This window comes from Colletotrichum destructivum, chromosome 1, assembly GCF_034447905.1.
Source record: "Colletotrichum destructivum chromosome 1, complete sequence".
Taxonomy (NCBI): domain Eukaryota; kingdom Fungi; phylum Ascomycota; class Sordariomycetes; order Glomerellales; family Glomerellaceae; genus Colletotrichum; species Colletotrichum destructivum.
In genome coordinates, this window is record NC_085896.1 from 2,843,322 (window position 1) to 2,864,942 (window position 21,621).

The 21,621-nt window shown below is 54.4% G+C and overlaps 7 protein-coding genes across 7 annotated transcripts; 5 read left to right on the forward strand and 2 right to left on the reverse strand.

The window, feature by feature from the left end:
• The first annotated feature begins 526 nt into the window (after positions 1 to 526).
• On the forward strand, positions 527 to 3,727 carry CDEST_00861 (Putative Mg2+ transporter protein, CorA-like/Zinc transport protein ZntB). Its single transcript, XM_062917020.1, has 2 exons — positions 527 to 2,775; positions 2,828 to 3,727. The coding sequence occupies exons 1-2, from the start codon at positions 1,478 to 1,480 to the stop codon at positions 3,405 to 3,407; spliced, it is 1,878 nt and encodes a 625-aa protein (XP_062773071.1). The 5' UTR covers positions 527 to 1,477; the 3' UTR covers positions 3,408 to 3,727.
• A 120-nt stretch (positions 3,728 to 3,847) lies between these two features.
• CDEST_00862 (Putative Tim10-like domain superfamily protein) lies at positions 3,848 to 4,580 on the forward strand. Its single transcript, XM_062917021.1, has 2 exons — positions 3,848 to 4,126; positions 4,253 to 4,580. The coding sequence occupies exons 1-2, from the start codon at positions 4,009 to 4,011 to the stop codon at positions 4,417 to 4,419; spliced, it is 285 nt and encodes a 94-aa protein (XP_062773072.1). The 5' UTR covers positions 3,848 to 4,008; the 3' UTR covers positions 4,420 to 4,580.
• A 96-nt stretch (positions 4,581 to 4,676) lies between these two features.
• On the reverse strand, positions 4,677 to 5,861 carry CDEST_00863 (Putative large ribosomal subunit protein uL23). The gene is made up of 3 exons (XM_062917022.1): positions 5,730 to 5,861; positions 5,440 to 5,507; positions 4,677 to 5,301 (listed from the first exon to the last, which is right to left on the reverse strand). Exons 1-3 carry the CDS (start codon positions 5,752 to 5,754, stop codon positions 4,921 to 4,923), a joined length of 474 nt encoding a protein of 157 aa, XP_062773073.1. The 5' UTR covers positions 5,755 to 5,861; the 3' UTR covers positions 4,677 to 4,920.
• A 229-nt stretch (positions 5,862 to 6,090) lies between these two features.
• Positions 6,091 to 7,149, forward strand: CDEST_00864 (Putative S-adenosylmethionine-dependent methyltransferase Bmt2). The gene has a single exon (XM_062917023.1). The coding sequence runs from the start codon at positions 6,229 to 6,231 to the stop codon at positions 7,123 to 7,125; it is 897 nt and encodes a 298-aa protein (XP_062773074.1). The 5' UTR covers positions 6,091 to 6,228; the 3' UTR covers positions 7,126 to 7,149.
• A 1-nt stretch (position 7,150) lies between these two features.
• Positions 7,151 to 10,063, reverse strand: CDEST_00865 (Putative HAD superfamily, enolase-phosphatase E1). The gene is made up of 3 exons (XM_062917024.1): positions 9,116 to 10,063; positions 8,958 to 8,998; positions 7,151 to 8,762 (listed from the first exon to the last, which is right to left on the reverse strand). The coding sequence occupies exons 1-3, from the start codon at positions 9,159 to 9,161 to the stop codon at positions 8,124 to 8,126; spliced, it is 726 nt and encodes a 241-aa protein (XP_062773075.1). The 5' UTR covers positions 9,162 to 10,063; the 3' UTR covers positions 7,151 to 8,123.
• A 4,335-nt stretch (positions 10,064 to 14,398) lies between these two features.
• Positions 14,399 to 14,787, forward strand: CDEST_00866 (uncharacterized protein; the record flags this gene model as incomplete). The annotated part of the gene is given in 2 exon segments (XM_062917025.1): positions 14,399 to 14,554; positions 14,566 to 14,787. The coding sequence occupies 2 exon segments, from the start codon at positions 14,399 to 14,401 to the stop codon at positions 14,785 to 14,787; spliced, it is 378 nt and encodes a 125-aa protein (XP_062773076.1).
• A 2,846-nt stretch (positions 14,788 to 17,633) lies between these two features.
• CDEST_00867 (Putative serine/threonine-protein kinase Atg1) lies at positions 17,634 to 21,332 on the forward strand. Its single transcript, XM_062917026.1, has one exon. It carries the CDS (start codon positions 19,189 to 19,191, stop codon positions 21,121 to 21,123), a length of 1,935 nt encoding a protein of 644 aa, XP_062773077.1. The 5' UTR covers positions 17,634 to 19,188; the 3' UTR covers positions 21,124 to 21,332.
• Positions 21,333 to 21,621: the final 289 nt, after the last annotated feature.

A 21,621-nucleotide genomic window follows, 5' to 3' on the forward strand; every position in this document is an offset into this window, starting at 1 on the left:
GTCTAAATGGCAGGAAGATCGTCCTCGTGGGTCGTCTACAAAGTGGCGTCTGAAGAGGCCGCCGGTTAATGTGTCAATGAAGTGCGCAGCCCGCTTGCCAAGTTGCAGTTACAGCGTGTCGGGCTGTAGATGTATGTCCGAATTATGTATTCGTCTGTCGGCTTGGGGAAATCGAGTGTCACTTGTGTGGTTTAGGCGGGAGCTGCGTTGGAAACAAGTATGCCATTTCCGGGGCACTTGGAGCACGGACGGTATCCGCGTGGCTAACTCGCCAGCTGTGCTGGCGTCCAATCTACCTGCCATTGGCCAGCTCAAGCGACAAGGTGGCCGACCAGTGGAGACGAGCTACGTACATGGAACTTGGAAGGACTGTGATCCCACACTCGGCAGCGGCCCACCGATAGGTAGTTCGACAATGGAACATGCGAAAAAAAGTCTCGCTGACTGGCTGGCCCTTGCTGGCCATCTCCCGTCGAGGTCGGAATTTTTGCTAGGAACCGGGAAATTCTCTCTTCCATTTTGTCGCCTCTTTTCCTCCCCCCATCACTTTCCTTTCACCACCCAATAAAGAAGAAAAATCCGTCAAGCTCAGGGAAAACCGTCCTGACCTCCTTCTACAAAGCCAACTTCTGCTCATTGCTTTGCACCCGAAAGGACGACCCCATCTTCATCAGATCAATCCGATCTTGCTGCAGTTGTTGGTCCCAAGAAGCGACTGCTGGTTCCGGACAACAACTGGTTCTACACGCCCTACCCTGCCTAGGGTCCACGTCCTCGACGACCATTTGCAAAGATCGTCAGCCAACCTCACCTATCACCGCTCCTCTCGACGAGCGACCTCACCCTTCGCCCCCTCACTAGTAACATCTCGACGATTCGCCATTACGCATCCAGAATCGATATCAGTACCGCTTTGTTCCCATCCGCCTCTCGAGTCCAATAGGTCGAGAGACCCAGCTGACATTTCCCTCGATTCTTAACACCACCAAGTTGGCTTCACTCGCAGCTAACGCTACCTCCCCCACCTGTTCACTCCGAGGTCCTGGTTTCTGGGTCTACAGCGGAGTGCACAAGAAACCTCCGTAATTGGGGTTCTCGTTGCCGGACTTAGAACCACTGGAAGCATCAACCGAGCCCATCGCATCGTAGCGTATTACCTGCTGGCTTCTCAGCACCCACGCGCCTTCTAGGGACCGGCAAAGATCACAGCCACCCTGGAAGCTCTTTCCCGTTCAACGCACACCGCGCCGCGGCCGCGCGGAGTGCGATTCGACTACGGTCTATATTGAAAGCGTATCAGTTATGGGTATCGCAGTTTGAGTCAAGAGTTGCGGAGGCTTTTCAAAGAGCAAAGAGTTTGAGCTCCTCCACATCGTTTCCTTAAACGGCTTTGTCGAAACGATCAGATTGGTATCATTGTGGATTGTGGATTGTGGAACCAAGGAGCATCATCGGCGTTCCACAAGCTACTGTCAACATGTCGGACCATGAGGAAAACACCTCAGAGGGCGTCTTCAAGACGCCAATCCCCGAGCTCGACGATCACCGTCATCAGGTTGCGGCTAGTCTCCATCCTGAGCGGCCCCGAAGAGGCACTTTCGACACGCTCTACGGAGCGCGATTGTTGGGACCGGAGTCGGTGTCCGGAGAACAGTCGCCGAGCATTCTTGTCCGCGACTTTGAGGAGGCGATTGTGGATGACGAGGGAGGCGATGTTTCGCCAAGCGCGCGACGTGTCCGCCGACCAACCGTCGAGACTATTACTGACCAGCGATCGGTATCTCCACCCAACTCGGTGAAAGCCTTCGCCGAAGCACGCCGTCGCGAGCGTGGCATGTCCTTCTCCGAATCCAAGGCGGAGAGGAACGCCAGCGAGGAGGACCTGCACCGGACTGTATCCATCAGCAGTCGGCGTAGCCACCGCAGCCGCCCTTATACGGCGGACGATGGCGCCAGCCTGGCCACCAACCAGTCCGCGGCGGAGGACGTCTGCTTTCCTCTCCAGGACCCTCGTCGCAAGGACCAACTGTACATCGACTTCGACTACCTCGAGAACTTCATTCATTCCGACCGAGCTTCGCGTACCGCCAGCCGCCGTGACTCTGCACGTTCCTTCCCGGATCTTAGACAACAGACCTCAGACGGTGGGCCGCCACAGCTGCAACTCAGCACTGTTGACGGGGATATTCTCAACATGCCCTCTGACTCCTCGGTCGGACAGGATGCATCGGAACAGGAGAAAGAGCCCCCTGTCGAACATGTCAAGGCCAAGCCCACGACTACTCAGCAGCCCCTGGACCCCAATCGCTTCAGTTTCTTTTCTTCAGCTTGGGAGTCTACAATCCACGCGGCGGAGCTTGGCGACCTAGTTCTTCCGGGCGAGGATCTTCGAGGACTTTTTGCATTGCCTGCCGACGAATCCGATGGAGTCTGGTGGCTGAACGTCAACAGCCCCACGAAGGAGGAGGTCACCGCCATCTGCAAGGCCTTCGGCATTCATCCCCTAACCATTGAGGATATCACGACTCAGGAAGCACGAGAGAAGATTGAGCTGTTTCCATCCTACTACTTTGCAAGCTTTCGATCCTTTCACGCAGTTCAAGAAGATGATGGCCTGGAGTATGAGCCGTACAACCTCTACGTGGTTGTCTTTCGTGAGGGCACTTTAAGCTTCAGCTTCGAGCCCAACGCCCACGCGTCACACGTAAGGAAGCGTATTGCGCTGCTCAAGGACTACGTTGCGCTCAGTAGCGACTGGATCTGCTATGCTCTCATGTAAGTTTGCAAGCTAGACATGGTATAACCCCTGAGCTAATATGTCATGCAGTGACGACATTGTGGATTGCTTTGCCCCAGTCATCCGGGACATTGAATTGGAGGCGGATGCTATCGAAGACGGTGTATTTGTGGCGCGCGAGGATGATTCCAACCAGTTCCTGCGATCTATCGGCCGCGTGCGCAAGAACACCATGGCTCTGATGCGTCTCTTGGGGGGCAAGGCTGATGTTCTCCGAGGTTTCACGAAACGTTGCAACGAGAACTACAAGGTCACGCCTCGAATGGATATTGGCCTCTACCTTGGTGATATTCAGGACCACGTTGTCACCATGGTCACCAACCTGGGCCACTTTGAGAAAATCCTTTCTCGCTCCCACAGCAACTATCTCGCCCAGCTTTCCATCAACAGCATCTCGCAGGGTACTCACACGAACCTAGTGCTCAGCAAGATCACGTTCCTGGCATCCATTCTTGTGCCGCTCAACCTTGTCTGCGGCTTGTTTGGCATGAATGTTTGGGTTCCGTTCCAGGACACGAAGTCTCTTGCTCCTTTCTTCACCATTCTCGGAAGCTTGATCATTTTCAGCATTGTGAGCCTAACCCTGGCTCGCAAGTACAAGTACATCTAGCAGCCACATTTTGGAGGGAAGTACAGGGGAATCTCCGTTTCACTGCTCGCGTTATATATGTGGCGAGTATGTCTCAGATCACTGCGACGCGTTCGAACAGACAACAAGCGCAGGTAGACTAGTTAGATAGTAATGCTACTGCTTTTGCCTCTTTTGCCTCCTTAGAAATCAGTTCCAATCATCATGATGATGATGTGAACCTGAAATCGATTTACCATTTTCCATTTTGAGAACCGCGGTTTTAGATCCTACTAGCTTAGTCTTTGTCGTCAACATCTGTACTCTCTTTTGGTCAAATAAAATATGTGAAGAAAGTGGTTGAAGGTGACGTGATGTTGGTTGGAAGACAAGTGCCAGGTGCACGGGGCCGGACCAATTGGAGGTATTCAGTCAAGAGTGGGGACCTAGAAAAAGCTGGATAGGCAGAACACAGACCAAAGCCTCCCGATAATGTAACACACATCGTCGCAAATAACAACACCCATCCCGACGTCTAGTCATTGTGCCACTGCTCCGAATCTTCCACTGCTCCGGACCATATCTCATCACCCATACAAACCATTGTGTTTCAGCAGCGGAACAGTCTTCCGCGACCACAGCCATGGACACCTCGAGATCAGCCCTTGAAAACTCGGACCTTGACAAGCTCAACGACAAGGACAAGCTCGAGCTCCGCCAATTCCTCGCCAACGAGCAGCAGAGATCCCAGATCCAATCACGTTAGTATGCCCCTTTTAGATGGTGTCCCGCAGAGGCGGAAGGGCTGGGAAATCGATGCGGCTCGGCTGGGTGCCAATGCAAAGAGCTCGAGAATATTAGAACTAACAGAAATGCCAAAATGACAGAAACCCATGCGCTCACTGAAATCTGCTGGAAGAAGTGCGTCACTGGCTCGATCCGCAACTCCAAATTGGATAAGGGCGAAGAGGGATGTCTGGCCAACTGTGTCGACAGATTCCTCGACGTCAACTTTTTGACGATGAAGCACCTCAACAACATGCGCTCTGGTTAAGAGTTTTCCTGTTGGTCAAACACAGGATGCATGGAACGGAGAATAGGGGGGGATCGGTACGCAGAGTTGCGAGCCGTCAGAGAAGAGAGCTTCACTTACGAACGTTTCTCATGTACAAGCAGATGTAGTATTATGTTGCAAATAGAGTGGCACTCTCACGACATGGCACCCCGACGACGGTAGTGGCGATGACAGATCCAGAAACGGTAGGCGTACTAAGCCCGCACACGACTATAGAGACTTCACAAAAGCACACGTTGTGATCACGAGAAGAATTTGATTTCCGCATATCATGCGTATCGAGACTGCACATGGTCATGGTACCCGGCCTGAATGGCGGGATTTGATTGGTGCCCATTGGAGATGCCACTCCGGGGGAATCTAATCAACAACCGTAAGACGCCCATGCCAATGCCTTTGCAGTCAAAGAACCCGAATTGCTTTTCTCTCCCCTCTCAGTCACCTTCCCAGTTTCCCGTCATTTCTCGTAGCGAAGCCGCTTTAAACGAGAGCAAGCTTAGTGGCGGCGATGTCAAGAGCATCGACATCAGGGGTGAGACGGGCGTAGGCCTTCTTGGAGCCGTCGGGGCGGATCAGGGTGTTAATCTTGACGGTGTCGATGTCGTAGAGCTTCTTGAGGGCCTGCTTGATCTGGGCCTTGTTGGACTTAACATCGACGATGAAGACGAGGGTGTTGTTCTCCTCGATCTTCTTCATGGCGGACTCGGTGTTGAGGGGGTGGACGATGACCTTGTGCTCGTCGAGGCGGGGCTCGTGGGGAACCGACTTGCGGGGGTACTTGGGCGCGCGCGAGACGACGAGGGTCTTGGGGCGGTGGAACGAGGTGGTGTAGCGGACCTTGTTCTTGTAGTGACCGTGGGCCTGTATCATGAGGATGTCTTAGCGTCGATCACCCAAGTTGTTTCCTCATCGCGCCTCCTTCCCTAGAACAAAGCAAGAGCAACATTTGCTTGTCCCTCGGCGGATCAAAAAACATTCAGGAGTATCATGATTACTTACACCCTTGAGGGTAGCCTTGGCAGCGTTGTTGGCCTGCTTGGTGCCCTTGGGCGCCTTGGAGGCACCGCCTAGAGTAGAGATGTCGCATCAGCAATCGCTCTTTGTGTTTCAAAGAACTCGCAAAATCTGCTGCAGCATGATGCTTCGGGAGAGACCTGGTTGGTGGCAGGTACCCCGCTGCCGTCGACGAAACAGGAGATTTTATCGAGTTGACTTCATCGTGTGTTTTCGTTTGGTGGTTGCGCGGGAATCTGGTGATATCCTGGCAGGAAATGGTGGGTTTCAAGTACCTTTCTTGGAGTCCTTGGGGGCCATTGTGAATGCTGGGACGATGGTGATGGCTGGCTGGGCGGGTTAGCTGGCTGTCGCGGTTGTCGAAATCAGAAGGAAAAAAAGAAGAGACTCATGATTCTGTTTTCTCACTGCCGCGTTTGTTCTGTGGGCTCAGTTAGGGCAGCAATTTTTACGCCTTTATGGTCCGTGCACCTTATCGATTTGGTATCTGACAATGGATTATTGTTTTGCCGTGAACGGCACTCTCGAGCTTTCATAAGATGACATTGCTTATATAAGGCCCCATTTTTCCGCCAATCACATCCCAAGACTTACATACATCGGATATCAAAAATCCCTTTTCGACCAAGCCATCTTACACGCTCATGGTGAAAACCAATTCCAGAAGTAACCACTGGGATATTAAGTGGGAAACCTGGACAACCGGCCGTTCTGTTCACGAATTCCAGTCTGCTACTCACTATCTGTCTCATCTACGGCCAAGATTCATCAGAGATGGGCAGGAACAAACCAGCCGGCAGGCTTCTATCAAGCGGCCGACCTCCTACCCTAAAAAAAGCAAAGTCGATATCGCGCAAGGAAACCAGGACTCTCATAAACACTCACCACACCTTACAGAAGAAACGCCAACAGGCCCTGGCCCGAAACGATCAAAGGGAAGCGGCAGCCATAGCCGAAGAAATTTCTGCCCTCGGCGGACTTGAGGGGTACCAGCAAGCCAGTCTCCAGGGGCAGAGGGTCGACCGCGGAGGGGACAGCTCCCGAGTCCTGCTGGACTGGTTTCGATCGGCCAATATTCAGCCCTCAGACTTTACCAGTAATCTAACGGGCAAGAGCGGCACCCATCGCCGATTGCGAATGCTCGAGGTGGGGGCCCTCAGCACAGGCAACGCCTGCTCCAAGAGCGGCTTCTTCGACATGGAGCTCATTGACCTCAACAGCCAGCAGGCGGGCATCCTACAACAGGATTTCATGGAACGACCCCTCCCCAAGGATGATTCCGAGAAATTTGACATCATCTCACTCAGCTTGGTACTCAACTATGTCCCGGACCACTCCCTGCGCGGACAGATGCTTCTCCGCACGTTGTCGTTTCTCCGACAGTCGGAGGACGGTCTCTCAGAGAGCGCCCGCGCCCTGTTCCCCTCCTTATTTATCGTTCTTCCCCGAAGCTGCGTCTCCAACTCGCGCTACTTCTCGCAGGATCGGCTTGTCGAGATCATGACGCTGTTGGGCTACATTCAGCTCGAGGGTAAGGTCACGAATAAACTGGCCTATTCCTTCTGGAAGAGACTGAATGCTCCATGCTCGCCATTGCCGACAGTTGCCAAGAAGGAGCTTAACCCGGGTCTTAATCGGAACAACTTTACCATTACCCTCAGTGGGTCTTAATGCTCCTCTCGTGCGCACCGATCCCAGGCGTCTCGGTGTTTGGAAGCCAGCGAAACGGTTATCACGACGCCCGCGTGTCTTCCAATCAATTGTGGGCGGCGATGGACTGCGTTCAATGCAGTACTATTCTACTGCCACTCTAGGCAAATGCAAGCTCCCATCATCAAAGCCGGCTGCCCTTTCCGGGCAGTTTTCTACAATCACACGCTGGGCATACAACGTGACGAGAGTTCCAAGGGTTCGCCCTCGCAGCGATCGGCAGGCGATCACTTGCGTTATCGTCTCCAGATGGGCGCCTCAAAGAGGTCACGTTTACAATCAGCCTACGGCGATCCATACTGCGGGACTTTTGTCGTCAAAAGGCCAAGATAGGCATATTCTGCCTATCAGGAAGCGCCTCTCACTGATGGACCATTGCCTCTACCGGCTTCATATCGCCGGATGGGAAGTAGACGTTGTTATCGTGCGATGGACATGGGCCAGTCGGCGAGTTGCGTTTTCGGGCTTCTGTTGAAGAAGTGCCATCGACAAGGTCTCAAGATGCAGTGTCTGAGGACGACCTGGCTTGCGCTCGTGCAGGCAGGATAACGGAACCAGCCAACAGCTGAACGGCCCCCCCTCCATTAAAAAAAAAAACCAAGAAAAAACTCCCAGTGTCGACCGACCCAGCTTTAGCATGCCTTGCTTTGAGCACATGATCGTCGTGTCTCGCTCATCTACAATTCGACCGGTGCGCCTACATCCACGAGCCATTTTCCACAGCTGGAGCCAAGGGATGTGCGAGGGGAATCTAGAACAGTCTCCTGACATGTCGGGGGAGGTAGGATAGATGGGACAAAAGATGCGGGGATGTACGATCGACGGAGACGGGAAAGCTGAATATGGTGTTCGCCGGATGCAGGCTGTATTCGAGGCATTCCATGCCGCTTCTCCCGATAGTGCTACAGTTTCTAGCAGAAACGTTGGCCGTCGGAAACTCCACAATCACCAGCCGCTTTTCAATGCTTTGATCCAAGGCCCTCCAGCTCGTTGAAGTCTCTGATGGGCTGCAGTGTAGGGTTCAGGTCCGTTGGAAGGGGTGCGTTGCCAGGACGAACCACGGGTATGCTCTGCATTCCAGCCGTGATGGCGGCCAAGACTTCGTAGGGGTTGTCACTGAGAAACAGCCATTCCTCGGGCTTAGTGTCCTCAAAATTGGAGAGGATGGAGGCGTAGCTGCTGGGCTCAGTCTTAAGGCCGGCGTTGACGGTATCGAACCAGCCAGAGACCAGGGGCGTCAGGTCCGAAGGCTGAGCATCAGTGTAACCAAAGAAGAGCTTCTGGGCGGGGACGGAGCCGGAGGAGTAGATGACAAGGCGCAAGCCAGCGTCCTTCCAGGACAAGAGACGCTCAGAAACGTCCGGAAAGAGAGGTGCCTTAATCTCGCCCGACCTGTAGCCCTCCTTCCAGAGATATCCCTGGAGCGCCTTGAGGTACGAGGCCTTGACGTCGCGGCGCACAAGGTCGCGGAAGTGTGCCTCAAATGCGGATCGATCAGACACGCAATCTTCCGGGAACGCATTCCGGTAAACAGCAAAGTCGGGGTTATCCCACTGCTTGTCTAGGGTAGCCGGAAGAGCATCGACGGCGTAGGGGTACTACGGGGGGAGGATTCAGTACGGGACGACAGCGAACTGTGCCGGCTTATGGTCACGCACGGAGGCAAGCCCGACTCGGAATGAACAAGCCGCCTCCGTGCCATCTGGGAAAGCAGCATAGCATCGGAGGGGGCCGTCCGGTACCCGATGTTCCGGGGAGAGGGGGGAAGGGGGAACATGGGCGCAACAACTTACGAGTACATCTTTGACAAAGGAAATGGGACACACGGTACCCTCTGCATGTATCGAAATCTCAAGTCAGCATGTGTTGCCTTGCCGATGCTGAATCCACCTTGTCCCCAAGGATTACGGGATGCGGTGAGGGGCAAGGGAGGAAAGAAAAAGAGGCTCACCGATGTCAAGCAGTACGACCTTGACAGCGCTGAGAGTTGTATTCATTGTGTAAGTTGTTTACAACAAAAAAAAAACTTGGCTTGGTGCGTTGTCGACAGCGGCGGTGGCGACAGAGGTGAGATAGGCAAAGGGTTGCAAAGAAGGGGGGAAATTGACCCCAAGACGGTGAGGCTCGAGACGCGACGCGCGATCGGGGGGCTTTGATTTTCAATTTTTTAGGTTTCGAGTACCGAAAATAGTGACAATAGAATCCTTCAGCGACGGCCTGCTTTGCTTCGTCGTCCAAGCTGATTGGGTCAGGTCTGCTGACGCCAGTTCGTGCACGAAAAGCTTGGAAGTGCGGGAGATTGGGACAAGGCGGTCAAGACTGAGCAAGCAGGCCGGAAATCGAATAGGCCCGGAACAGGAAATGGGCGGTTGCAGTTTGTATGTGTGTGCGTTGGTAAGAGGCAGATATAGGTGCAGCTGTGTGAGTGGAGAAGGCGAATGAGATCCCAGAGAGCTACACCAAAACCTCAACTTCTTGGTAGCAGCCGTTGCCCGGGACCCAATAGCAGCACCTCCTCACGGCTATCAGTTTATGAGAAGTTTGAAGGACCAACACTGAAGCAGCGGTGAGGAAAGGCAAGCTGGAACGACATGTCACAGCACCGCGCCGTCGCCGCGGGACAACTCCATGGCCGCCGGGAAGACAAGCGAAGGAAGGGGAGGGGCTTAGATCAGGCAGGTCTACTACCGGGCGGATTCGGCAGGCCGGGAGTCGGAGAGGGGGCTGTCAAGAGTCCGTCGGGGCTTGACATTGCGACTCTCGTGAGGTTTAACGGATGACTCGAAAGAAGAGCAAAGAAGCTCGTCGTCCGGTCCTCGTTCGGCGTCGCCGGACGGTGACGGGGGCGCCCGGATGCTTGAACTGGGGCATCACCGGCTTGTTCTCCCAAGGGAGTAGGTCCGATTGCCCAGTCCATCCCCTTTAATGCATCCTGCGGGAAAAAGGAGAAGAAATCAAATAGAAAACGTTCTTGCTGGCTTGAACAACGTGGTACATGGTAGAAGCGGCATCGTGGCAGTGGGAAAGCCACATCAGCACGCCAGAAGCATCCCGAACGTGCAGGAGGGCGACAGGCTGGGGAGCCCAAGACGGGCTCACGAACAAGCTTGACAGAGCACCTGCCAGGCTAAGGTGGCTGTTTTTAGTGGATCCCGCTGCTGTGACCCTATGAGCCAATTGACAGGAACAGGTGCCGGATCGAGGGATCCACTTTCTCCGGGTCTGCACATTGGGCTCGCAGGTTAGGTTATCGGCTAGGAGAAGTGGAATTTACTCAGTGTGCCACCGTGGGTTCCTGTTCCTTACCCAGCCTCTGTCTCTCCCCTATTGTAGTCACCATCTACCCGTATTACCCATTAAGTAAGTTGTCTGGGCTTCCACCGGCAGCTTTCAGGCACCAAAGCTGCAAGCATCGCTTTGGGAGATGGACACATTGCATTGCAGTAAACTATCTGAGAAGGTCCGCCTTGGTATGGAATAAACACTCGACGGGATGAAGCCTGCAGGGTTCATTGTATCGGCGTTGAGCGACGGCCACGAGTCTCCGAGCCCCTTTGTTTCCTTGCTGCACCACGCGCTTCGCCCATGGAGCTCTTTCCTCTCTCTGATAGCCCGGTTTATTTGAGAGTGAGAGCCATTCAGAGCTAGCGATGATGCTAGGTACACGCGCCATGCCGTGTCCGTCATCCGTTTCGTCTTGGGTTGCTTGACTTGCTTGACTTGCTCGACTTGCTCGATCAGGAGAGCTTCAAGCCAGGAGATACTCCACTTCTCCCAGCGACGTGTCTCACCAAGATGCGGTGATGGCGGCCAAAAAGATGGAGGCCCACGCTGCAGCTGCCGCAGCACCTTGTACAATGACAGACGGGCATGGTGAGAAGATTAGGGGCCTTTGCTGGGGATCAAGGACGAGGACGAGCCGGCGGGAAAGCCGCCCTGTGGCGAACGGACTCGAGGTGTCGTCGACCGGGACTGTCCAGGGTACCAAGCACGTCCTCAGGTATGCAAAGGGCTGCGAGAAGACTGAACGAAAGGTCGGCGCACGGCCGCCTATGCCATTTCCACTTCCCGCAAGAAGCGCGAGGGTATAACGGGAGGATAGGCAGGGCGAAGACGGAGTAGGAAGGGGGACAACAGAGGTATCGGCAGCTCGTGATCGACTTGACCAGGTTTCCGTACACACATGCAGCATAACGGAGCCCGGCTCTGGCCCGAGCTCGCCTCCGCAAAAAAATAAAAAATAAAATAAAAAGGAGCACAACAGCAAGCTTTCTGTTGGCCACAATAGACTCTCGCCGCCACCTTCCTGCCGAGTCGCGATGAAGTCTTGGGACATATAGAGTGTGCCCCTAGGGCATTAGCATGCAGCCCGCTGCAGAGTTGTGTCGAATCGATCAGCTATCTGGCGAGAAGATGGGGAATTTGGGGCTTGGTATCTAGGGCCATTTTACCCACCCCAGAGTTTTGAGGAGATGATGAGATGCCGATAATCACGACTGATCACGCATCTTTATCACTCTATCTCTATCTCTCTATCTCTCTCCCGGATGCGGCAGATGTTGTCCTCCGCCGACAAGGATCCCGGTCAAGTAACGAGCTGGTATGTTAGCCGGCCGCGAAAAGCAAAACGCCTGAACGACGCCCTGCACTTTCCAGGGGCGCACACCAGTCTTCACGCGGCCTGTTGGCCTAAGAGATGCAGCACGCGCGGCAGCGTAGTGTAGCGAGGGTTGCACAGGTTTGAGACACGATGGAACCATAAAACATTGAAGCCTCAGCCAGAGCCCGAAGACGTGATCAGCTGTTGTACTGTTATGATTCTTCGTCAGTAGTCAATCCTGCCCACCTTTGGCCTTTTGTAAGCCTTGGCTGGGATGATATGCTGCCCGTTGCAAATGGCTGCAACTACGAGGAATTTGCCGGCGGCCGGAATCGGTCGGAGGTGAATTCGCAATATCCATATCGAGATACGTTTCAATGTTCCGTCCAAAGGAAATCCCCGGCGGCCGGGTCACCCATTCAGCAACAGTCGCTATTACCAGTCACACGACCAAATTGTTGGGGACGGCAGGCCCGGGGCGTGGAAGGGGTGGTGGGGAGCGACTCACTGTGGACGGCGAACGGCGACGGGGACGCCCCATGCCCATCGCCCATGAGGAGGAGCAGAGCGTCGAAATGGTAAACGGCCGTGCCCGTGTGACGCCTTTGCTCATCTCAATTCCCCCGCATTGCGAGTCAACCCGCCGAACCATGACTTGACGGAAAAGAAAGGCGGAATGATTAAGAGTCACGTTGGACAGCTCCGCAGTCCACGTATCCGATATCGTATCAGTCTGTCAGAAAGAAACACCCACACCTACATGATAATACCTTGGACTGTCCACATTAAAATGATGAGATGCGGATACATTCAACCCCCCTCGAACTTTTGTGTAAAGCAATTTGGGTTCAAGGGGATGACGAAGAGCGCCCATGTCTGAAACACCCTCAATGGGCGGTCGCCATCAGCCAAGGGCCCAAGGCCCAGCGTGACGGGCGCTACGCGTAGGTACGGGTGTGATTGCGAGAAGACCACACTGAGCCTCTGAGTGCCTCTGAGGGTGTCTTCGCCGGACTGGGGGAGGCTCGAATGAGGTGGGCTTGGGGGCTAGGAGGGATCAGATCAGCACGCAATCATCGGATGAAGAGTTGATGTTAGAGGACTCGGACTGGGCCAGATTGGCGATACGAAATCAAGGGGGCGCGCTTCAAGGTTGCTGGCTTACAGCGACGTTGCAACCAAAGGCACACTCTGTATTCTTAGTGTACAGGTACGTAGAAGCCTGACAGAAGTCGACATCATGCCAACTTCCTTCCCTCCGATAATGCAAGATAACACCGGCCCCGGGGTAGCAGTGTAGGCAGGTGTCTATCCGCTATCGGTACCTGCACGGGCGAGTGTCTTATCTTGGGGCAGCGTGGAATGGGCAGAGAGATTGAGACCCCTGATTGTTTGAAGTGCAACGAGGAGCTTCCAATTGGGAAAGGGTCCCGCGAAAAGTCCTATTCGTCTTGTTGTTCTGGAAAATCGATTGGAAGAGGTCTGAGGGAGGGATGCGCGGCGGCGCTTGGGGCTCCCAGGAAACTCTGGGGAAGTCGTGGCCGTCCGTGAGTCTTCTCTCCCTTTTGGCAGGCACAGAGGATGGGAGACGCAGGATGGAGAATGGATTGACAGTAAGGATACTCTGAACGGGATCCGGACGCGATATCAGTGTGTGGGATGGGCCGGATTACACTTCTGTTCCATCTGCAGGCCGAAAGGAGTGCAGAGAGACATAGCCAATGGGACGGAGGAGAGAGGCAAGGGATGTGAAACAGACAGTCGAGAGACTGTGTGATGTAAACAGCAGGACCGTCGTTCGCCGACTGGGGGAAGGCCGTGTGCGAGGTGTGCTAGAAAGACCGTTTGGAACGGTTTCCTGCTTGCTTCTCCGCGTTCATCGACAAAGTCTCGAACCCAGTTCTCCAACTACCGAACTCTGGCCGTCGCGACCGACGTGGGGTGGATTGCAGGAGAAGACGGCACCGTCAATGAGACTTGGCCATCTGTCCTGTCCCGATCCACCCTCTCTGTCCGATTTTGTTGCGCAACTCAGCCTGACGACAAAGGTCGAGCCAGTCCGTTGCTACTGCTGCTATTCCAGTTCAATGCCGCAGTTCTGCAATGCAACTTTCATTACAGGAGTAAGAGTCAATGGTCATTCAGGTCCGCAATATGTCCCGGAATCTGCTGAGACCGAGAGTCCCTGAGTCCCCCTGAGTGGCAGTCCCTGAGCCCCGCGAATTGGGTGGGCTGCGAATGGCCAAATGACCAAATGACCAAATGACGATGATCTTCAGCCATGATCCAGGTCGTGATTTCGGAAATTCTGGGGCCTCATTCTCGAGGAGAGGCACTGGACCCGTTGACATTGCCACTCTATCTTTGGAAGCTATGCCATAACCGGCACCCTCGCCCACGCAAAAAGTCCAGATCTGTTGGCCAACAGTCGACAAGGGTAGCTTATGTAACAGGAAAGCCAATAGGGAAGGCTGTCGTAATGGCGTGCTGATGAGTTATCCGCGAGTGCCTGTCGAAACCAAGGTTCTTCGAGCAAGTCCAAGTCATAGGGACACGACGAATCGAGAAGGACCCTTTCTCCCTATGCATGTTGCTGCTGTTATGCCAGTGTATAGTCATTGCACTACCCACACGATGCCCCGCTGCCTCACCATCCAAACCAAGTCTGCCGTTGAGAGCAAGGCCGCACTATGCCGTATTTGCTGCACCGCTTGGCTGCTGGTACCCGTACCTGGTGTGCGTGACTCCCCGTTGGCGTCGACGAACGAATGGGATCTGTACCGACGGACAGTAGGCGCTAGGGACGTCGGTCCTGGGTTCATTGCCGTCTAGGCCGGTCCATCGGGTGGTCGTCGTCGTCGATGTGCTTGTGCGTGTGCCTGCTCTGGCAAACTCTGGTAGATGGTATCGTCTGGCACTCGCCGAAGCGCTTGACTGGACATGACTGGCTGACGAGGAACGACTGGCAGAAACCTGGGTGGCAGCCCCGTGGTGGCAGCGTGGCAGCCTGCGTGAATCCCTGATGCGCGATACGCAGCCGTCAGGTCGTAGTCGCGGCCAGTATTGGCAGACGCTGTACTTACCAGCAATGTACCGCCAGGGCGGTGTGGCGATGAACCTCGCAGCTGAGTGGAGCCAAGCCCCAGGGAATGGCTGGGTTGGGCGTGGCCGTCGTGTCTGTCAGGTACGTAGCCGGCTATGCCGCAATAGGGTACCTGGCCTGCGCCTGCGCCTGAGCCTGTCAGCCAGCACGACCTGCTGAGGTCCGTTCAACATACGGTTCGAACGGGAAGACCGTTAGGGTACGTACCTACCTGTCTTGGTCATGAAAATGTTTGGGCTCATTCTCCCTCAATACACTACGAATACTTGGCACCGACTATCAGTTGGCTTTCTCGATGTTTAAACCTTGGGATTCCAAGCCACTGTTTACCAACACCTTATGCTCTCCACCAATCAACAGCAAGACGCTCTTCGTCACTTGTTCAAGTGCCCGACGACAAAAACATGGACAGAAACACGGGCATCCTCAATCACGCACAACCTCGTTGGTGTCTTGCCATACCTAGCACCAGCATCGCACTCAATACAGAGCACTCTGAGATGGAAGGGCGAATGTTCAACCCCGGACGGTCCCTTGCAGCCACTCACAATCACACCTCACACCTCGGACCTCAGACCTTAGACTCATTCTCGAATCAACGCGACCCTTGAGCTGCTGCCCCCACCAGCAACGCCTCACCCCGGTTGAGAAGCCTGCCACCCATTCGCCCATTCATGCGCATGACAGGGGTCTGCCTGCCCCCCAAAGCCTGCCTACCAATTCGTGCACTAATTCCTGGAATCAAGTTTCCAAACCCTCTCCCTGTCGTCGCACCGTGTCGTATCGGCCGGTCTCCTTTGGTGTGTTGAGATACTCAGGTACCCTCCAACTTGCCTGGATTATGTGGCATCATCACCCAGTCCTCGGCTGGACTGGCGTACCTCACTATCGACATTCGTCATAGCTACAGTGTCACGCGAGTTTAATTGGGCTGGAGGCACCCCGTCTCACTTAGCGGGCAACCAACGTTCTTGCCGACTTGTTATTGTTGCAGCGCCCGTTGTGTTGATGTTTTGTTGATGGACATAGTTGTCGGCTCCGCGACCCCATGTTTACTTGCACGCGCCGATCCATCCTCCGTACAGATACATGGCGACTAGCCACGCATTCTTCTTTCAGTCTTGCTGCCGAGGACAAAACGATACCTAACATCGGTCGCCCAGGAACCTTCTTAGTTGTCGCTCCATCGAAGTCAATGGAAGGAAGACACGGGCGACGGGCTGATGTTGTGCTCCGTCCTTGATGACAATCATCCGTTCCGGCGATGGCAAGCAATTCGAGTCACTCATTACACCGAATTGCCGGAGTGGGCACCGAGGTACCTCAACAGAGTGCGGATATGTATGGATGTCGAGGTATGACTCTTGTTTCCTCGCTGGCAGCTCCTAGCAAAGCACGGGGCCCAGGAGAGAGATGATTAATTGCTACTATGACGGGGAACGGAGCTGCTTGGGCGATGCCGGGAACCCGTCGACAATCCAGGGTGGGTTCTATCGGGGCCCGCTCTCGACAGGTCCCCGAGTGCCTTGGTGCAGGCGGGGAGAGAGGAAGCAGCGTGTCTCCCGCTAGGCTTACCAAGGCTCATTACTCTGTACTGAGCGCCAATAGACAACGCGAGGTATCTCTGCGAGGAATCGTTGGGGTGAAGGTACAAACGGAGTGTGTCAATGCCCGTCAATGCGTCAGCCAACTCTGGGCTGAGCCTTCCGTTATGTCACCTCTGACGGCACAACATCACAGTGCACAACTTCGGGTTCCGTCTGCATTGCCGCTGTGCTTGATACGGTAGCGTGTGGTCGAGTCCTGTGCATAAGCGGCCGTGAAGTTGACGGGACCAAACGGCAGAGACGAGCAAGAAACACACAACAGGCCATTGAGAGACAAGAGGCGGGGTATCTGGGCTGACTCTGTCCTTCATCAGCCTTTCCCTCTACCTGTAGTGTATCTGTACCCTGTCAACTCGCTGCCCATGCTTGAGGTTTGGGGAATCGTCCATGAGTGACAACAGAGCGAGTGTCGGCCTGCCAGTCTGTCGATCTGGTTTTTGTCAACATACTACAATTCATGCACAAGGTCATAGGTATGGCTGGGTTGTTATTGCATTGCATCGCGTTTCGTTGCCGGCCCAGCCAGAAAGAAAGCCCATTCCGCCGTGCAGGAAATACAAGTACAGACAACCACCCTGTACAGAGCTACATCGTAGGGATTGGACTCATTGGGGGAGGGACACAATCCTGCCTGGGATGCTGCTGCAAGTTTGCCAAGCGTGCGTCCAGGTCGTCCCACACCACTCCGCCATCATTCCACGTAGCGCGCCATGCTCCATCAGAGTACGTATCCTTTCTTGCCCACCGCCTCTCGGTCCCCTTCCCGCTTCCCGCTTGGCTGTCACTGTCCCGTCGTCTTCCACCGTCTGGCTTCCCCAGTGGGTACCGTATCTTCCGTACCGCCGCACTTTGTACCCTGCGGCAGACAGCAGCATACCCTCACAGCACGTACACCGAGCCCCGGGCCGGGTAGGTGTACATGATCAAGTTGGTAAGTACCTCTCACTGACACACCTCTCCTATAGCGTGCGAAGAGAGAGAGTGTGTGTCAAGTACGGATACGTACTCGCGCTGGCCTCCCACCCCCCAGTATACCTATCTCGCTCCCGTCTTCTCGCTCCGTTCGCTCGCTCACTGCTTTCCCCATTCCATCCCATCTCGTCCACGCCAATCCATCCTCGTCCATTGACCTCCATCCTCTTCTTTCGCTGTCCATCCGTTACTCACACGCACCACACACACAAGCTCACACACTCGCATCATCCTCTCTCGTACTCTCGCACTCACACCTCTCTTTCTGTCACCTTGTCTTCCCTGCACCAGCCTACCCACCCTTCTCCTTCGTCCAACCTACCGTACTCTGCCTGCCTACATCCTGCATTTACCTACTTTACTCTAATACTCCCCCCTCATCATCCTCGCCCTTCCTTCTTTCGTCTTCCCTACTCTACCGCACCTGATCCTCATCGTCGTCAACGGCCTCTCTTGCTCTCCTTGCTTGCTAGCCACCATCCTCTCATCCCGCCTCATCCCCCCTTCCCTTGCCATCTACATATCCTCTCCCTCATCTCTCCCTCCCCCCCCCCTTCCCTCCTTTCTCTCCTACCATCGTCAACCAACCGATACTCGCATCGTCAATCCAACGCTTCTCGCCCGCGAGTTATTCTGCAAGCAATCACGCAATTCGACCACCTCCGCCGAAGAGTTGACAAGACTTGAGCCAGTCAATCCATCGACGGGAGACAATAGAGAAGAGAGGCCTCTTGGACTTCGATCCAGTTCCGACTCCACCAGCCTCGGCATTTGCTGTCATCGAACATCGACTCACATCCGTGTCCTTTGACTCACTTGCCCCCCGCCTTTGTCATTCCTCAAGGCCTCGTGCTCCCGAAGCAACGACACTCCACCCTCGTATCCAAATAAGAGCTGCACCCTTTGCCCTTTTTTCCTCACGACTCGAACGACTCTCGTCAACCGATTCGTTCTCCGTGCCCTCGTCGACGCTCGAATGCTGCTGTAGCCACTGCTTTTCCGCCGACCCCGGTAGTCTGCTTGCTTGCAAGCCGTTGCAATCACACTTCGACGACCACCATCTTCGGCCATCGACAACCACGTCAACCAGGCCTCAGTGCCATTCAGAGTCAGCAATCCGACAATCAACAGCCGCTACGCTTCGCCGACTCTCAAACTCGCCGAATCCTCTAGTCAGGATTCGACATCTTCATTTCTTTTGCACATCAACGCCTATAGGTTGATCTCGCACTGCCTTTTCTTCGACCTTCGGGCACCACCACTCTCTACTTTTTACCATCGAGCCTTTTCTTTTTCAATGTCCTCATAACGATACTTTGTCTTTTTCTTCCGGACCCCAACGTCCAAATAACCCGATTACGACCAAACAACAAACCATCAACAACAGACCTTCGCTTTCATATGTTCAACAATAGCAAAAAAATACCCTCGATGAGCCTCTGATACGTGAACGAATAGGAGTTAGATACCGTCTTGTTTCCTGTTAGATTTATTCTTTCCAACCCTGTATATTCTTGGCAACAACCTACTCGCCGTCTCTTCCCTCGAACCATCACAAAACCCTGTTACGAACGAAACCATCGCCACTTTCACACGCTTCTTTTTCACTTCGACAACCCCTCTCCAGCAACGAATCATCAACACCCGAAGAGCACCTAGGCTCATTGTTGTATCGTTTTCGTTTCCACGTTGTTTCTCCGTTCGATACCCTTCGTCCAACGCTTCGTTCCCCTAGCTTCGACATGGCATGCTTGAGAGACAACTTCCAGAATGGCGTCTTGCTCGATGGTCGGTATAAGACCATCTCTCCTCTCAACCATGGCTCATTCGGCATGGTCTTCATGGCCAAGGACATCAAAACCGATGACACTGTCGCCATCAAGTGCTTGACTAAGAAGGAAGCCGCTGATGACATCGGTTTCGACTTCGCCATCGATGAAAAGTCGGAGGAACTTGTTCTCCACCGCCACCTTGGATCGCACCCCAACATCGTCAACCTCCTCAACACCTTCGAGACCGAATCTCACCTCTACCTTGTCCTTGAGTTTTGCCCTCAAGGTGACCTGTACGAGGCCATTCGCAATGGTCAGGGACCCCTCGAGACCGAACATGTTCGACAGTTCATGTTGCAGCTCGTGGATGCTGTCGACTACATCCACTCCAAGGGCGTCTTTCACCGAGATATCAAGCCGGAGAACATTTTCCTCACAAAGTCTGGTGATATGAAGCTCGGTGACTTTGGACTGGCGACGACTGAGAACTGGACCTTGGAGAACACCGTCGGCAGCGACCGCTACATGTCCCCGGAGCAGTACGACTCTGCCGGTGCCGGTTACTCCCCTGCCCAAGCGGATATCTGGGCCATCGGCATCTGCCTACTCAACATTCTCTTCTCCCGAAACCCGTTCACCACCCCAACCGAGGCGGACCCTCTCTTCTTGGACTTCTCGAGGGACAAGCAGTCGCTCTTCGACGTCTTCCCTTCCATGTCGCAGGACACGTATGAGGTGATTGCCCAGTGCATGAGCTTGGACCCTAAGAAGAGGTCTCTTGTTGGTGCCCGAGCTGCCCTACAGCGTGTCGTTAGCTTCACCACCACCGAGGAAGACGACGATGACTTCTGCTGCGCCGAGCGTCACATCATGGCCAGCGCCAACCGTGAGCCTCTTCGCACGCCCTCAATCCAGAGCCCCCAGGTCGACCAGGGTGCATTCCCTTGGGCCAAGGCCCTGCACACCACGCCCCCCAAGCCCATTCGCCAGCTTAGCGCCATCGCCGACGACGAGAGCTACACTGAGGACTTGTTTTCCAAGTCAGGCGAGACTTCAGACTGGTTCAGCTCTGCCCAGACGCCGTCCATCTCTTCTACGCTCAACTCTAGCCTTGGTGTGTCGATGAAGTCGCTCCACATCGGTCGACCCATGAAGGCGGCGCCTCGTCCCATCCCCAAGGTCTCGCCCATGGCTGGGTCCCTCCCCATCAACATGACCAAGCCTCGAAGCAACTTGTCTTCCATGTCCTTGGTCTTTGGCCGTAAGGATGTCGTCTCCAAGAGCTGGAGTGACATGTGGGACGAGGACGAGGAGGAGGAAGAGGCGGAGGCGGAGCGCGAGAGGCAAATGCAGTCTCTTAAGGACCTCAACTCGAGGACCTGGAGTCACGACAGCAAGCTGGATGATCAGGACGACTGCGACACGGTGGACGCTACTCCCATTGCGACTACCCCTCAGCGTTCTCATCACGACAGCCACAAGTTGATTCACAACGATATTGACAGCGACCACGCTGCTGACGGATTCTTCTTTCAACAATCGTCTCCACCAAAGTCGAAGCCAATGTTGACCACTCCTCAATCACCCCCTAAGCGGGACAATCTCGACAAGTGGTCTGCCTTGGGTCAGCGTCGTCGCGGGCTCACAGGCTCGTTATACTCGCAAATGTCACCCGAGTTTCCTCGACAAAGAACAATCGGACTGAGCTACAATTCTTATGCAGCGGGAGTTTCGGACCACACTGGACATCACATCACTCACAACACTCACAACAAATCACCTAAGGAAAAGGTCAAGGATTGCCCCTGGAACAAGGGCAGAGATTGGAATTACTGGCGCAGGGAGAAGCGCAATGATCTCGCAGATGTGGAGTGGGTTGGCGGCTGGCAGGAAGCACATTCCTAGTCGGTCACCTCTTGTGGTTGGGTTCTCGTCAACGGGACATCGCCGGTTTTCCTCCTGGTTGCTGGTCGTGACATGATTGTTTACGACCGGGATAGCCTGAGGCGCCATTTGGGCAAGACATGCCACCTGTTTGGATGAAAGAACTCAACTCGCTTTCTGTGTATTAGATATCTCCAGATTAATGAACAATACCAGAAGTTACCCACTCATCTCATATTTCCACCTGCATTTGTGACACCTTTTTTCCTTGGCAGCTATCAGTTGATCGGTCATCTTAGAAGTATGATCCGGCTTTGTCCAGCCTCCTCCTTCTCCTCCTTGACAGTGATGCTACGTCAATTACCCCTCACTGGACTTGACTCGCGCGACCGCCAAAAACCCCATACTGCACAGCAGCGGCAGATAACTGCATAGATGATAGATTGCAACCTCGGTACTGCCGACAGAACGGACAGCACCCCGTACCCACTGCTCGGGGGGGGGGGGGGAGGACTAATG